The sequence below is a fragment of the Chiloscyllium plagiosum genome, unplaced genomic scaffold (genome assembly GCF_037043375.1).
Source record: "Chiloscyllium plagiosum isolate Xiang-an unplaced genomic scaffold, Cpla_swu_hap1 HiC_scaffold_29, whole genome shotgun sequence".
NCBI lineage: Eukaryota > Metazoa > Chordata > Chondrichthyes > Orectolobiformes > Hemiscylliidae > Chiloscyllium > Chiloscyllium plagiosum.
Genome location: NW_028270167.1, coordinates 5,322,346 through 5,340,001, shown reverse-complemented (window position 1 = coordinate 5,340,001; position 17,656 = coordinate 5,322,346). Strand labels below are relative to the sequence as shown.

The 17,656-nt window shown below is 40.5% G+C and overlaps 1 protein-coding gene across 2 annotated transcripts in view; it reads left to right on the top strand.

Annotated features, from left to right (window-relative positions):
- The window catches only part of sorl1 (sortilin-related receptor, L(DLR class) A repeats containing), a 201,599-nt gene that overhangs the window by 125,916 nt on the left and 58,027 nt on the right, over nt 1-17,656 (top strand). For both annotated transcript variants that reach the window (XM_043676454.2, XM_043676455.2), the window contains exons 18-22: nt 1,402-1,533; nt 3,649-3,740; nt 12,849-13,095; nt 14,765-14,903; nt 15,575-15,745. In XM_043676454.2, the coding sequence (XP_043532389.2) occupies nt 1,402-1,533; nt 3,649-3,740; nt 12,849-13,095; nt 14,765-14,903; nt 15,575-15,745 (781 nt within the window). The remainder of the gene's footprint in view (nt 1-1,401; nt 1,534-3,648; nt 3,741-12,848; nt 13,096-14,764; nt 14,904-15,574; nt 15,746-17,656) is intronic.

Below are 17,656 nucleotides of genomic sequence, written 5' to 3'. Positions count from 1 at the left end.
TGCTGGCCAGTCAACTTCTCTAACGTGCCAGGTACGTCATCCTGATTTCCCTGTTTTTTTTTCTTTCACCTGCCACGCGGTCCAGTCTTCCGGCCTGTGGGGAGTCGAATCCTTTAGCTGGCTGTCAATTGCTCATCTACAGACCTCCAGGTTGAGAAGGTTTGCTCATGGACTTGCTTGTCCAGTACTTAATTGCTGAGGAAAAGTAGGGGTCAAGAAACTCTCAGGTCAATTTGTATACTTATTTGCCCTTCTCGTGACCTCTAGCAAAGAGAAAATCACAAACAAAGCCCTGACTCTTAACAGCGCTATTTGAATCATGTTAACCCCAGATTTTCAGTAACCAGTTTTAGTTCTTTCCTTAATATTGTCAAGAACTTTGCATCAATAATAGTTTTGTTAAGAGGCAAGACCTTTAACTCCCTCTTGAGTGAAATAAGGTTGACTGTGTAAACTTTCATTTTATAGTACTTCATATGCTACAGGTAGTAAAGTTTTCTGCTATAAAACTTTATTGAACTACTCCACATGCCTAATAACAAGATGTGAAAGGTCCCTTGTTCTTTGAGACCACAAGATCTGTAGTATTGCATTGTTGTGTCAACACATGCATAACTAGTCATGAGTTTTGTAACAGCACTGAGGAAATACAGTTGTGTTGATCTAAGAATGGAGGAGGATCCTGTGCTATAGAGGTAGAGAGGTACACCCAGAGGAATGGGGAAAACAAGAAAGGGAGGAAAAAAAGCACAATTGGATGAACAGAAATTCAAATAGAATGTTGTTGACACGTTAACTGCATTGGTAGCTAATGTTTTGTTACCTTAGTTGGGCATATGGAATCTGGTCACATCTGGACTACAGTTAGCTGCAGCTAACTCCAGCCACTGCTTGCGTTTTAAGAGATTGATGCTGGTCATATTTGAAATGCTAATCCCTATTCAAATTATAGGCCATGCAGTTTAACGTCAAGCTTAAACTGGTTTTGAACTACAGATATCATGACTATTGCCTTGAATTTTGAAACCCCAGTATCACCTGGAAATGGAATTGAATATTTTAGAGTTTGTTTTGAGATGTATGGCACCGCAAATTTTTCTTTTTCCCTTTTGTTAGATGGAAAATTTGAATTGAAACTTTTCATTTAACTTGTCTTTCGAGTTCTGTTCTCTGGATCTAATGAAAAATAATAATCCAGATTTTCTCTTTCTTGTGGTATCAAGGCATAAGTTTAATCTCCGCATTAATAATATAGTTTCACATAGGATTTACATTTTTAAGATTTGTTACTGATGTGCAAAAAGGGATTGAAAGCTTTTTTATGGTAATCCAGTGATGCTTTGTAATATTGTAGTTCTCAACTTGTTGAGGTACCTAATCACACTTTTCTTCTCTAAACAGCGTTTGTGCTTAAATGGAAACACAAGCCAGGATATAATAATCAAAGATGATCTACAAACTGTGGAAGCATTGGCCTTTGATCCCATCAGCAAACTTCTTTACTGGATAGATGCAGGAGCTAAGAAACTCGAGGCAAGTAATATGTAGTTTAATTTCAATGTTTTTTGCCAATGTCCCACTCAAGCATTGGTTAGAAGCTGAGCCAGGCTCATCCCTATAAGGCAAAGTGATTGAATGGAACCTGTTCTTGCCCTATAACTTAACATCTCAATAACAGGACCAAAAGTGTCAATGATAGCAACCTGGCATTGTATTAATCCACAAAGCCATTGCAAGTGATATGAGTTAATGTATTGTGAATGAAAGGGCTGGGTAAAATTACTTTACAACATAATTTATAGTATGCCAGCAAATAGTATAATTAATGCTAGATTAATTCGCATTTCCGTAATGGATTAAGATCTGGGATTGTTAGGTGTTTGCCAAGCTGGTGGGTTGTCATGCAGACATTTTGTCACCATGCTAGGTAATGTTATCAGTATGACTTCTGTGAAGCCATTACGGCGCACTTGAAATAAGATCAATATAGTCTTTATCGTCCAAAATGTTGTATGTAAACAAGTAATTTTGTGAAATTGTTTGTCATTAAATTGACTGCAATTTATTTGAAAGCTGAAGTTTAGCCTTTTTTAATTTGCTTGCTGAGCGAGTTGTGAAAACCGTACATCAAATCAGTCCGAGGAGCGAGTGTGGAGGTGGTGACATAGTGGTAGTGTCACTGGAATGTTAGCCTGTAAACCGAGAATAAAGTTCTGAGGACACTGGCTCGAGTTCCACCGTAGCAGATGGTGAAATTTGAATTCAAGAAGAGTCTGTAATTCAAAAATATTACCCTACTGGTGACCAGAGTTTGGCAGCTGATTTGTTATAAAACCTATGTGGTTCACTAGGGAAGGAAATCTGCTGTTTTTACTGACCTATGCAAGATTCTAGACCTCATAGCAATGAGGTTGATTCTTACCTGTTGCCTGGGTAATTCAAGATAAGCCATAAAAGCTGACTTAGCCACCTTTGCCCATATTCCATGAATGGATATAAATGATTGAATATTGCTAGTATGTGAAGAAAAATTAGAATGAACTACCACATGGTTCAGAAACTGAAATGAGATATAACTGACTTTTTCTTAAACATAAAAAACCTTTTGTTCCTTTTTTTTATTGTTATGCTGATCTGAAGTTTGAGATTTTATGGTGAACTACAGTTTCTTCAGCCTGGCTAGTCAAATAGCACATTCCATCCATGTGGGCCTAATTTATCAACAAAGTACAAATCTGGCCCTGCCTTTAATTCCTCCAATTCAACAAAGAGCTGTGAACAGTGGTCAGCAGTACAGACTCCGACTAACATATTGTTTCTCTGCCTTTAGACCCTACTTTCTGCTGGTGGAATAGACCCACACATGGATTTTATGACTCAACAGCAGACTCTGCTGTCTTGCTATGTGGCCTTGAATATGGTTTTTCTTTAGAAACGTGATCATGTTCCCTTATTAGACAGGAAAGGAAACAAAACAATGCCATAGCCAAAAGTACTATTTCTCAACCTTTCACAAAATGACCAGATTGCATTGACATTGGTTTTCTCAGACTGCTCAGAGTTCCAAGTGCGATATATTTAGTGGTTTTTTTTAACCTAATCCTAAGTAGATATACTTACACAGCACCAAATTTTCTATTGTAATTCCACTATAACTTGACATTTTTTTAGTTGTTCCATAAAATGACTAGTTTGCAACATGAAAATCATGTGTATGGCACATCCTACTGCAAAGTAAAGATGTTTCTTGTGTTGTATGGAGGGACTTTTAGTATGTTTTAGTATGTTTCACGTGAAACAGAAATATTGATGAATGTTCTTCAGTGTTCACCTTAACATAAAATTCTATCAAATTCTGCAAAAATTAAACTAGTGTATTCTGCTTTGATTTATCATGTCAAACTTGGAACATTGACTCTGCGTGAACTAGTTATTACCTAATTTCGGAGTGGTTTGAAGTTGAATTTTATTATTGTAGCTGAATTGAGTTTATTAAAAAAAAAATCCAGTAAATTAGTTCAGTGCAATGTTTTTTGTATCAATCTGTTATAATAGCACTTAGTGTTACAAATCTTCTTTGGCAGAGAATGATATTTGGGTCCAAGTAAAGATTAATAATTTGTTTCTTTTTAAAATTTATTTTCTTAGGTTTCAAACCCTGATGGAGACCTTCGTCTTACTCTGCTGAATTCCACTGTATTAGACCATCCACGGGCACTTGTGCTAGTTCCTAATGAAGGGTGAGCTTCTGGAAATGAGCTTAACCTTGTGTTTAATATTGCAGTTTGTCAGAAAAATTCAAAAGGTCCATTTTGAGATGCAATTTCTAATAAGAAACAATGACCAGTAATAGTCATATATAGCTTCCAATCCATGATAGTATTGAGGAACATTATAGCACATGAATTAAGAGCAGGAGTAGGCTTTTCAGCCTCTTGACCCTGCTCCATCGTTCAGTAGAAATTTGTGGCCAATCCGTTTGTCTTTTGAATTTCACATTCCCAACTACCCCCAATAACCTTTCGTTCTCTTATCTAACAAGAATTTATCTCCGTCCACCTTGAAAGAGATTCAATGACTCCACCTCCATTGTCTTCTGAGGCAGAGTGTTCCCTCAACATTTCGCCTCATCTCCATCCTAAAAGGACAGCCCCTAAGTTTTAAACCATGCTCCCAACTTTGACCTTCTTTAAGCAAAGAATACCAAAGTATGAGCTATAAGGAGAGGCGAGAAAATCTCAGGTTGTTTTCTCTGGGCTGGCAGATGCTGAGGGGGAGACTTGATAGAAATGTATAAAATTGAGATGTATGGATCGGATTGATGGTCAGTAATCTTTTTACCAAAGTCGAAATGCCTAATACTGGGGGACATGCATTTCAGGTTGGGGAGGGAATATTCAAAGTAAATGTGAGAGGCATATTTTCTTTACAGAGTGGTAGAAGTCTGGAGGCAGGTACGATAGGGGTGTTTAAGGGACTTTTAGATAAGTGCATGAACATGCAAGGAATTATTTGGCATGGAGTGGTTGGACCAGTAAGGGCCTGTTTCCGTACTGCATGGCTCTATTAATGGAAGGATGTGGACCAAGGGCAGGCAGAAGGGATTAGTTTAATTTGGTGTCATGCCCGGCAGAACATCATGCACTGAAGGACTTGTTCCTGTGCTGTACTGTACTGTACTGTTCTGTGTTATAAAGCACTGCTGCAGCTAAAATAGATTAACTCTAGTTTGAGAATTAAGCCTGGTATCTTCTCATGAGAGAGCTACACTTGCAGAATGTGGAGAGTTCACTTCTTAGCATTGGCTGTTATTGGGAAATGAAGTTATAAATGTTAGCTGTGGGTGGCTTGCTCTTTTTAGCATCTGTGAATGTGACTGATTTGAGGCTGAATGTCTCAAACGCTAGAGGGGGCTGACAGACACTGACTTTTAAAATCAGAAGTACTGATGCCATCAAGTGGCACAAGACTGTATTGCAGGAGCTTCAGTATATGCGGACCTCCTAAGTCAAGAAAGAGCTGTTCCATTTCGAGTAATAGAGATGTACTGCATGGAAACAGACCCTTCGGTCCAACCCATCCATGCCGACCAGATATCCCAACCCAATCTAGTCCCACCTGCCAGCACCCGGCCCATATCCCTCCAAACCCTTCCTATTCATATACCCATCCAAATGCCTCTTAAATGTTGCAATTGTACCAGCCTCCACCACATCCTCTGGCAGCTCATTCCATACACGTACCACCCTCTGTATGAAAACGTTGCCCCGTAGGTCTCTTTTATATCTTTCCCCTCTCACCCTAAACCTATGCCCTCTAGTCCTGGTCTCCCCCACCCCAGGGAAAAGACTTTGTCTATTTATCCTATCCATGCCCCTCATAATTTTGTAAACCTCTATAAGGTCACCCCTCAGCCTCCGAAGCTCCAGGGCAAACAGCTCCAGCCTGTTCAGACTCTCCCTGTAGCTCAGATCCTCCAACCCTGGCAACATCCTTGTAAATCTTTTCTGAACCCTTTCAAGTTTCACATCATCTTTCCGATAGGAAGGAGACCAGAATTGCACGCAATATTCCAACAGTGGTCTAACCAATGTCCTGTACAGCCGCAACATGACCTCCCAACTCCTGTACTCAATACTCTGACCAATAAAGGAAATCATACCAAACGCCTTCTTCACTATCCTATCTACCTGCAACTCCACTTTCAAGGAGCTATGAACCTGCACTCCAAGGTCTCTTTGTTCAGCAACACTCTCTAAGACCTTACGATTAAGTGTATAAATCCTGCTAAAATTTGCTTTCCCAAAATGCAGCACCTCGCATTTATCTGAATTAAACTCCATCTGTCACTTCTCAGCCCATTGGCCCATCTGGTCCAGATCCTGTTATAATCTGAGGTAACCATCTTCGCTGTCCACTACACCTCCAATTTCGGTGTCATCTGCAAACTTACTAACTGTACCTCTTATGCTCGCATCCAAATGATTTATGTAAATGACAAAAAGTAGAGGGCCCAGCACCAATCCTTGTGGCACTCCACTGGTCACAGGTCTCCAGTCTGAAAAACAACCCTCCACCACCACCCTTTGTCTTCTACCTTTGAGCCAGTTCTGTATCCAAATGGCTAGTTCTCCCTGTATTCCATGAGATCTAACCTTGCTAATCAGTCTCCCATGGGAAACCTTGTTGAATGCCTTACTGAAGTCCATATAGATCACATCTACTGCTTTGCCCTCATCAATCTTCTTTGTTACTTCATCAAAAAACTCAAATCAAGTTTGTGAGACATGATTTCCCATGCACAAAGCCATGTTGACTATCCCTCATCAGTCCTTGCCTTTCCAAATACATGTACATCCTGTCCCTCAGGATTCCCTCCAACAACTTGCCCACCACCGAGGTCAGGCTCACCGGTCTGTAGTTCCCTGGCTTGTCTTTATCGCCCTTCTTAAACAGTGGCACCACGTTTGCCAACCTCCAGTCTTCCGGCACCTCACCTGTGACTATCAATGATACAAATATCTCAGCAAGAGCCCCAGCAATCACCTCTCTAGCTTCCCACAGAGTTCTTGGGAACACCTGATCATGTAGTGGGGATTTATCTACTTTTAACCATTTCAAAGCATCCAGCACTTCCTCTTCTGTAATCTGGACATTTTGCAAGATGTCACCATCTATTTCCCAACAGTCTATACCTTCCATATCCTTTTCCACAGTAAATACCGACGCAAAATATTAATTTAGTATCTCCCCCATTTTCTGTGGCTCCACACAAAGGCCGCCTTGCTGATCTTTGAGGGGCCCTATTCTCTCCCTAGTTACCCTTTTGTCCTTAATATATTTGTAAAAACCCTTTGGATTCTCCTTAATTCTATTTGCCAAAGCTATCTCATGTCCCCATTTTGCCCTCCTGATTTCCCTCTTAAGTATACTCCTACTTTCTTTATACTCTTCTAAGGATTCACTCGATCTATCCTGTCTATACCTGACATATGCTTCCTTCTTTTTCTTAACCAAACCCTCAATTTCTTTAGTCATCCAGCATTCCCTATATATCTGCCAGCCTTCCCTTTCATCCTGACAGGAATATACTTTCTCTGGATTCTTGTTATCTCATTTCTGAAGGCTTCCCATTTTCCAACAAACATCTGCCTCCAGTCAGCTTTCGAAAGTTCTTGCCTATTACCGTCAAAATTGGCCTTTCTCCAATTTAGAACTTCAACTTTTAGATCTGGTCTATCCTTTTCCATCACTATTTTAAAACGAATAGAATTATGGTTGCTGGGCCCAAAGTGCTCCCCCACTGACACCTCAGTCACCTGCCTTGCCTTATTTCCCAAGAGTAGGTCAAGTTTTGCACCTTCTCTAGTAGGTACATCCACATACTGAATCAGAAAATTGTCTTGTGCACACTTAACAAATTCCTCTCCATTTAAACCTTAAACTCTATGGCTGCCCCAGTCGATGTTTGGAAAGTTAAAATCCCCTACCATAACTACCCTATTATTCTTACAGATAGCTGAGATCTCCTTACAAGTTTATTTCTCAATTTCCCTCTGACTATTGGGAGGTCTATAATACAGTCCCAATTAGGTGATCATCCCTTTCTTATTTCTCAGTTCCACCCAGATAACTTCCCTGGATGTATTTCCGGGAATATCTTCCCTCAGCACAGCTGTAATGCTATCCCTTATCAAAAATGCCACTTCCCCTCCTCTCTTGCCTCCCTTTCTATTCTATGTAGCATTTGTATCCTGAAACATTAAGCTGCCAGTCCTGCCCATCTCTAAGCCATGTTTCCGTAATTGCTATGATATCCCAGTCCCATGTTCCTAACCACGCCCTGAGTTCATCTGCCTTCCCTGTTAGGCCCCTTGCATTGAAATAAATGCAGTTTAATTTATTAGTCCTACCTTGTCCTTGCCTGCCCTGACTGTTTGACTCACTTCTGTTCTCAGGTGTACCCGTCTCAGATCGATCTCTTTCCTTACTATCTCCTTGGGTCCCACACCCCCCCCCCCACCTTACTAGTTTAAATCCTCCCAAGCAGTTTTAGCAAATTTCCCTGCCAGTATATTAGTCCCCTTCCAATTTAGGTGCAATCCGTCCTTCTACCCCAAAAGAGATTCCAATGATCCAAAAATGTGAATCCTTCTCCCATACACCAGCTCCTGAGCCATGCATTCATCTGCTCTATCCTCCTATTCCTGCCCTCACTAGCTCGTAGCACTGGGAGTAATCCAGATATTAGTAACCTTGAGGACCTCCTTTTTAAATTCCTGCCTAACTCTCTGTAATTTCCCTTCAGAATCTCAACCTTTTCCCTTTCTATATCGTTGGTTCCAATGTAGACAATGACCTCCTGCTGGCCCCTCTCCCCCTTGAGAACATTCTGCACCCTCTCTGAGACATCCTTGATCCTGGCACTAGGGAAACACACCATTCTGCTTTTTCTCTGCTGGCCACAGAAACGTTGTCTGTACCTCAGACTACAGAATCCCCTAACGCAGTTGATCTCTTGGAAGCTGACGTACCCCTTGTTGCATTAGAGCCAGTCTCAATACCAGAAACTTGTCTGTTCGTGCTAAGTTCCCCTGAGAATCTATCACCCCCTACATTTTCCAAAACAGCATACCTGTTTGAAATGGGTATATCCACAAAAGACTCCTGCCCTAGGTGCTGACCTCTCTCACCCTTCCTGGAGTTAACCCGTCTATGTGACTGTATCTGAGACTCCACCCCCCCCCCCCCCCCCCCCCCCTTCCTATAACTGCCATCCATCACTTACTGTTGCTGTTGCAAATTCCTCATCGCTTCTATCTGTCTCTCCAACCGATCCACTCGATCTGATAAAGATTCGCATCCAACAGTATTTATGGCAGATATTATCAGCAGTAACCCTTAAACTCTCTTTAAACTCCCCCATCTGACAAGGTTAAAAATCTCGCAATACCAGGTTATAGTCCAGCAGGTTTAATTGGAAGCACACTAGCTTTCGGAGCGACGCTCCTTCATCAGGTGATTGTGGAGGGCTCGATCGTAACACAGAATTTATAGCAAAAATTTGCAGTGTGGGATAACTGAAATTATACATTGAAGAATTGATTGTCTGTTAAGCCTTTCATCTGTTAGAATACAGTGATAGTTTCACTTCTTTCATGTGTAAATCACAAAACCCTTTTTGTTAAAGTTGCATTCTCGGGTTAGCTGTTAACAATGGTGATAGCTAGACAATATGTTGAAGGTGTTAGCCCCCTGTGTTCTCTGTCTATGACCTGATGTTTAGATTGATTCCAATCTAAAAAGTGAGATAACAGAGTTTTACATAAATTCATGCAGTTTTTGAGCTCAGAGTTCTACATGAATGTATGTGGTTTTTGAGCAAAGTGCAATGTAACTCTGAAAGTACCAAAAAAATTCACCACACAAAATATATGTCTGTGTGTGTGTCTGTCTGTGTGTGTGTCTATCTGTGTGTGTATCTGTCTGTGTGTGTGTCTGTCTGTGTGTGTGTCTGTCTGTGTGTGTGTCTGTCTGTGTGTGTGTATATGTGTCCATGTGTATATATATGTGTGTGTGTGTGTGTGTAGTGCAATGGTGATCACCTGTAATGTGACATGAACCCAAGGTCCCGGTTGAGGTCCTCCCTATGGTTACCGAGTAGAGGCTGATAGCTAAGTTTGGTACCCATAGGGAGGGCCTTAACCGGGACCTTGGGTTCATGTCACATTACAGGTGATCACCATTGCACTACACACACACACACACACACACACACACACACACACCCTTATAGACACACAGACTCCCACACATGCACCCCCTCACAGACTTAAGACACTCGGCACTCACTACACACACACACACTTTCTCACACTCACAACCCCCACCCCAGACAGACACACACACACAGACAGACAAAGACCCACATGCACACACATATTTTGTGTGGTGAATTTTTTTGGTACTTTCAGAGTTACATTGCACTTTGCTCAAAAACCACATACATTCATGTAGAACTCTGAGCTCAAAAACTGCATGAATTTATGTAAAACTCTGTTATCTCACTTTTTAGATTGGAATCAATCTAAACATCAGGTCATAGACAGAGAACACAGGGGGCTAACACCTTCAACATATTGTCTAGCTATCACCATTGTTAACAGCTAACCCGAGAATGCAACTTTAAAAAAAAAGGGTTTTGTGATTTACACATGAAAGAAGTGAAACTATCACTGTATTCTAACAGATGAAAGGCTTAACAGACAATCAATTCTTCAATGTATAATTTCAGTTATATCACACTGCAAATTTTTGCTATAAATTCTGTGTTACGATCGAGCCCTCCACAATCACCTGATGAAGGAGCGTCGCTCCGAAAGCTAGTGTGCTTCCAATTAAACCTGTTGGACTATAACCTGGTGTTGTGTGATTTTTAACTTTGTACACCCTAGTCCAACACTGGCATCTCCAAATCATCACATCTGACAAGAAGTACATATCACTGCAAAGGCCATTTTTGTTCCTTCACAATCTACAGACCCAGAAAATGACACTGTCTTATTCCTCTACAAACACTGCCCCAGGTTAAATTAATAGCTATGGCTTATATTTTAAGTTTAATCAAGAAAGAATCCACTGTACCCACTACTGCAGCCTCTCTATTGGACAGACTTAAAACAACAATTAACTTATCTGACTCTGTGCTGTGAACTTCGCCCAACAGTTCCTCCAAGATTAGTTGTGACTTTCACTGTTTGTTAATTTTCCCAGCTGCACTCCGATGTCCAGCAATGCACAAATTCAAACAGCAAAGGCGGTAACTGTGCAGATTTTTTTTCTCTCTCTCTCTCTCTCTCTCTCTCTCTCTCTCTCTCTCACTCTCTCCTGCACTGTCCTCACCATGTGCTTCCTTTGTCTGCTCTTCTCCCTTTTAAACTGCTGTTGTTTTGACTTTTTTTTTCCCAAAGTTCCAAAACAATGCACAGCATATAAAACGGTAATTGCTGCTTGTGGAATTCGAGGAAATCACCTCCAACACCTAAAATACCTCAAAAAAAAGGGAGTAGCTCTTACAGCCAGAAATTTTTCCCGTCCTCCATCTATTGCTGTGGCTTTCTCATGTAGAATTTCCAGCTCATTGACCCATTTTTTGTTCCCAGTCGGATGTACAGAAACTTTCAAAATAACCTTGATACACTAATTTTGCATTGAAATAAATGGTCACTCTTCTATCTTTGCATTTGTGCTTATCATTCCATAATAATTACAAAGTAGGCCAGTAAATTGGTCACATGCATAGATGGTCCCAGTGATGTTAATTACAGCAGCAAGCGTCCATTGGCAAAATTGGATCCATGCTTGCATGACCAGCATCGCTACATTCCCTAAGTAATAACATCACACTTATTGCGCGTGCACCAATGGTACTGCTGAGGCCAATGTTTCGGGAGCAGTGGCTGTTCAGCCTGGTGACTCCAGTAACCATTCTTCCACTAAACACCAGAAACCTAGCTAAATACACTAACCTTCTGGTTGGAGGACAGGTTCATCAGTTGCTTGGCACTGCCAGATAGGGTTCCTGTGCCAGCATCTTCCTTGTAACATCTGTAAGTGGCATTCCCATGAAGTTCAGCTTAATTATTATTGAATGACCTTGTTTCAATATACAATAAAGCTCATTTGCATACCATTTTTCTGAGCCCTGCGCTTTGCTTTAGACTTGGCAAAAAAGGAAGATTCTTGCTTGAGCAATTTGCATTTAAATACCATCTTTGATGCAGTCAGATAACCCATGGCATTTTATTGAAGTGATTTACCAAACAAAATTTGACACCAAACCATGCAAAGTGATGTTATGACAGAGCGATCCTGTAGCAGAATGAAACTGGATATTGTTTCAGTAAGACCTATTATTCAGTTAGGATCGCCTCATGTGAATAATTTCTTCCTCCCTTAAGTTGTGTTGCTTTACCTCTAGGCTCAGGAAACAGGCAGGGGTCTCCTTCCAGGTCTCAACTCACTGCTTAGCATGAGTCTAATGAGCGCACTGCAGGAGAGCATTTTTAAATTTCATTAGAATCTTTTTTGATTAGGGTTTCAGATGCTGAAATATAAAGCTAACCTGCACTGCACCTCTGTCATTTTAACCTTCCTTTCTGCTATTGCCATAAATCACAGCCAGTGCAGATGAGGAAAACATATTTGATTAAATGGTAATGTGATCTGGCTCACCATCTTGTAAATAACTGGAGACTTTGTTGCAGTTAGCAGAAGCTAAAAACATGTGGACCTGACTTGTCCTCTGGCGCCCATGGTTTCTGTGCTTCATGTGAGAGACTGGCAGTGATCCCAGGGAAACTGCATTACTGCTGCTTTAGACTTTGGACAGACTCGAACCCCAGATTTACTTCCCTGTCTGCAAGGGATTGTGTCTCCCCCTGCTGTTATTTGATGACTTGATTTAGAGGATGTTGTATGGTGGAAGTGTTGCTGATCTGTCCATTTGATCCACAGAGTCCCATCTGTTTTCATTGGAAGTGTGTAGACTTGTGGTTACTCCAGTAAGTAATCTAGGTTAAAAGTCCTCTCATTTTGCATATTTACTGAAATTTGAATGTCATAGAAAACTAAAAGTACATAATGCTGCCAAGTCATTATGAACAAAGACAATGGAAGGGGACAATCATTGTTTTTCCTTTTTTTAAAGCTGCGTTGCAAGTAGCTTTCCTTTGTTGTTGCTAAACGACATTTGTTCTTAGCTATAGAAAATGTTAGTGCAGCTCGGTTTAGTTTTGTAATATATTGTGAGGCAAATAATTTTATCTGTTCTGATACTTCCTCCATAGCCTGATGTTTTGGACAGATTGGGGTGATAGTGCACCAGGCATTTACAGAAGTGGCATGGATGCATCTAATGTCACTCGAATCATCACGACTGGCATTAAATGGCCTAATGGCATTACAGTGGATGGCACCTGGATCTACTGGACTGAAGCCTATGTTGACCGAATTGAACGAGCAGATTTCAATGGTCATCAGAGATCTGTCGTGATACAAAACCTTCCCCATCCATATGCCATTAGTGTTTTTAAGGTATGTGATTTACGATTCTGGGCCTATCATTGTCACTTGCAAACCAGATTGACAAAGTTTGTATTTTTTATAAATTTTAGGCCCAATAAAAAGTATTTTGAATGTATATAAGCCTGATCTTGATTTAGCATACTTACTAACGCACTCTCGGTTATTCAAAATATGATATCCTATCATGGAATTGCATCTTTTGAGAAACATGTTGCTTTTGCCGGAAGGTACCGGTATTCATATGCAGGGACCTATCCTCTGCAGCAGAAAGGATGTTCAGGCATTGTTCTATTTTTCAAAATTTAAATAAAAGCTTGGGACAACAGCTCCTTGATGCGTTCTTCATGACAAACAACAATCAGTGAACTTTCCTAATGCATTGTTACTCCCTTTAAAATTTGGCTTTCTTGTGTCTATCTGAACGCAAGACGAAAAGCAATACAAGTAGAGTTAGTCCTTTGTAATTCTGTTTAGCAGTCTTTTTAACTTCCGTTAGTTGTCACAGACAAGTAAATCTATTTTGATGAAGACTGTTTTACAGAAATGAAACATCTAAGCATTTGCTGTCCAACTGCCATTAATTGTTTAAGCCTGATACATCAGTAATTATAGAACAGCAATGAAAGCTTTGAATTTCATTTTAAAAATTTAAATGGTTAGGTGTGGTAAATATTAATTTTATATTTGCCTAATTAGCTCCTGGTTTGCCCCAATTTCTATTCTTGAGATCTGCGCAGGTTTAGCTTCATAAGTATCAGAATTTTCAGAACAGTTTTTTGAGATTCCCTCGTGCATTACTTTTAAGTAAATAAACTCACCTGATATATAGGCGCATTGCTGATGGAATTTTGCATTGCAGGAGCTGGCATCTTGTTTCACTCACTCATGGGATATGGATGTCACTGGTGAGACCAGTATTTATTGCCCTTTAGGAGGCAGTGATGAAGCATCACTGAACTGCTGCTTTCCCTGTTGTGTTGTTACTTTAATGTACTTTTAGAGGAGTTTCAGGATTTTGATTCACTGATGGGAGCGATTGATTGGACTGGGTTCCAATCAGTAGGACAGAGTACTCCCAGTGTGCCAAATAGATTAGATTCCCTACAGTGTGAAAACAGGCCCGTCAGCCCAACAAGTCCACACCGACCCTCCGAAGAGTAACCCAACCAGACCCATTCCCCTACATTTACTCCTGACTAATGTACCTAACACTATGGTAGAAGATACCATACTGGGCAATTTAGCATGGCTAATTCACCTGACATGCACATCTTTGGATTGTGGGAGGAAACCGGAGCACCTAGAGAAAACGCATGCAGACATGGGGAGAAAGTGCAAACTCCACACAGACAGTCGCCCAAGGCTGGAAATGAGCCCGGGTCCCTTGTGCTGTGAGGCAGCAGTGCTAACCACTGAGCCACTGTGCCGCCCTTCCTTGTTCAACCAATGTCTACACATATTCATTCCATTTTACTGTTTACGTAACCCTGTTTTACACATTTCAATCCCCTATTCCACAATGTCTATCAGTAATTCAGAAATGATTCACAAATATAAAGTGTACTTTGTGATGTTCTGAGACTGAAACCATGCTCAAATAAATGCATGTTCTTCTGTTAAGAATGAATGGCATGCTCCTGCTAATGTGAGACTAAGAAAATAATTTTTCTGTTTTCAGAATCAGATCTACTGGGATGATTGGTCAGAAATGAGCATCTTTAGAGCAAATAAGCATGATGGCTCAGATGTGGAACCCCTGGTTACTGGTTTAACTGGAGTCATGGATATGAAGGTTTTCTACAAAGACAAGACAACAGGTAGCAGCCGTTGCATTGTTTCTGGTCTGTACAATTGGATTGTTATGTATATTGTTGCTTTCCAGTAGAATCTGAATTTAGGCCAAGAATTTTTTGTCAATACAAAAATTAGCTGGCTGGAAGAAATCATAAGCTGAGCAAATTATCAGTGGACCATGGTTTTTTTTTGAGGTGAATAGTGGATTAGCCAAAAAAGTTACATGCTTGTTTCTAATAAACTGAAATATTATGCCAAGTGAAGCACCTGACTGTCTGTTGCATTGGCGTAATCTCCAGGCAAATAAATACTCTGCTCTAAGATCTCCCAGGTCACTAAGTAGGGGTAAGGTGTGAGATGAAAGACAAGACTGGAGGTGTAGAAAGGAAGAATATAAGGATAGTTTATAAGGCTGGCTTCTGGAAAACAGTGGATGGCTGTGCTAGACATGGTCACCATGACACTTTGGAATTTTTAACTAATCGTTATTAGCGACTCATTTCTTTTATTTCTGCTGCTGCTAAATTGTCTGGCATACCTGAATGTTACTACAGAGAAGGAATGTATATTGAAATAAACAAATTACGTGTGCACAAGGAGAGAAAAGATTGATGAATATTAAATTGGCACCCATCATTAATAGTTCATAAAAGTGCTATGCGGTTTTTACTAACCACTTGTATTTATTTTAAAGGGGAGAATGCATGTCTGGAGAAGACCTGCAGCTTGCTTTGTCTTCCCAAACCCTTTGGTAAGAGATGTGTTTGCCCTGAGGGAGTGAAGAGTACAGTTTTGCCATCTGGAGACATTCATTGTGAGTGCCCGCGTGGCTACTTACTAACAAATAACATCTGTGTGAAACAAGGTGAGAACTTATTGTGTGGTTAGCAATCTGACAATGTTTCTTGACTACTAGACCACATGGACTGTTTGTTTTCAGTTCAAAAGAAGACTTATAATTGGATTCACATTAGACTCAATGTTAACTCTATATTTCTCATTCCACTGACAGTACCAGACCTACTGAATTTCTTTAGAAGTTTTGTTTTATTCCTGCCTGACCTTAGTTGGTGTTTCCAGCATTTTCTGCTCTTATGAAGATTTGGATTGAATTTCAATGGATGATGTATTTGAACAAACGGCTTAATTATGTCACTCATCTATTTACTTTCACTGTTCACATGCAGACAATGGATAAAAATTTGACACTTGTATAACATTTAGGGGAGGTAGTGGTATAGGATAATGTCACGGGACTAGCAATCCAGAGACCCAGGCTAATGATCAGGGGTCCAAAGTTCAAATCCTAGTGTGGCAGATGGTGAGATTTGAATTCAATTTTTAAAAAATCTGGAATTAAAAGCTAGCCTAATGGTGAACACGTGACCACTATCAATTGTTGTTAAAACTGCTCTGTTTCACTAATATCCTTTTTTATGGAAGGAAATCTGCTGTCTTTACCTGACCTGACGTCCATGTGACTCCAAACCCACAGCAATGTCATTGACTCTTAATTGCCTTCTGAAATGGTCTAGCGAATCAATCAGTTCAAGGATATTTAGGGATGGGAAACAAAAGCTGCGTTATCAGTGACACCAACATCCCTTACAAGAATTCTTAAAAATATACTTTTTGAATTATTCTGTCACTATCACCAAGAAGCAACAAATGTGAGGATTTAGTTATACTTTAATTAGCAATCTCAGATCAGTAGTTACAGTATCAGTTAGGAGCAGGCAATGTCTTGCATATGTTGTTAAGCTCTAATTTGCACTGTGATTGTGGAGGGAGAGGCATGTGGACAGATTTTAACTCACTGAGGTCATAGTTCAGGTGGTTTTTGTTTAATGTTTGATAAGTCATTAGAAAGCCTGATTTAAAGATGGCAGCGGAGCTAGTCTTTAAGTTATGTCAGTACAAAGTACTGTGAAGTGACCTGGCTAAAGAATCTATTTTCCTTTATCCTGTCATTTTTGCTTCTGTGCCAATTGGAAGTCACAGAACAGCAATGCAGATACGAACACACAAGTGCATCTTTAAAGTATAGAATCCTATCACACTGAAGCATCTCTAGTCTGGAATGTGTGAGACGAAGTAATTTCTGAAACTTGAAATTTTCTGAATTGAAAAGTGTGGAGCTGGAAAAGCTCAGCTGGTCAGGCAGCATCCGAGGAGCAGGAGAGTTGATGTTTCGAGCATAAGCCCTTCATCAGGAAATGTTGATTCTCCTGCTCCTTAGATGCTGCCTGACCGGCTGTGCTTTTCCAGCACCACACCTTTTGACTCTGATGTCCAGGATCTGCAGTCCTCACTTTGTCTTAATTTTCTGAATTGTACAATGATGTTCAAATACCTAACCACAGGTGTATGAATTGGGAAATTATAAATGTTTACTTACCTGAAAGTGAAGTACTGCTTTATTATATTTTTGCAAATAAAACTTGTTTTTGAGGCTCAATGGTTAGCACTGCTGCCTCACAGCACCAGGGTCCCAGGTTCAGTTCCAGCCTCGGGTGACTGTGGAGTCTGCACATCTCCCTGTGTCTGCGTGGGTTTCCTCCGGGTGCTCCGGTTTCCTCCCACAGTCCAAAGATGTGCAGGTCAGGTGAATTGGCCATGCTAAATTGCCCATAGTTTTAGGTGCATTAGTCAGAGGGGAATGGGTCTGGGTGGGTTACTCTTCAGAGGGTCAGTGTGGACTTGTTGGGCTGAAGGGCCTGTTTCCACACTGTAGGGAATCTAATCTAGTTGTCCAAACATGTAACTTCACATTGCT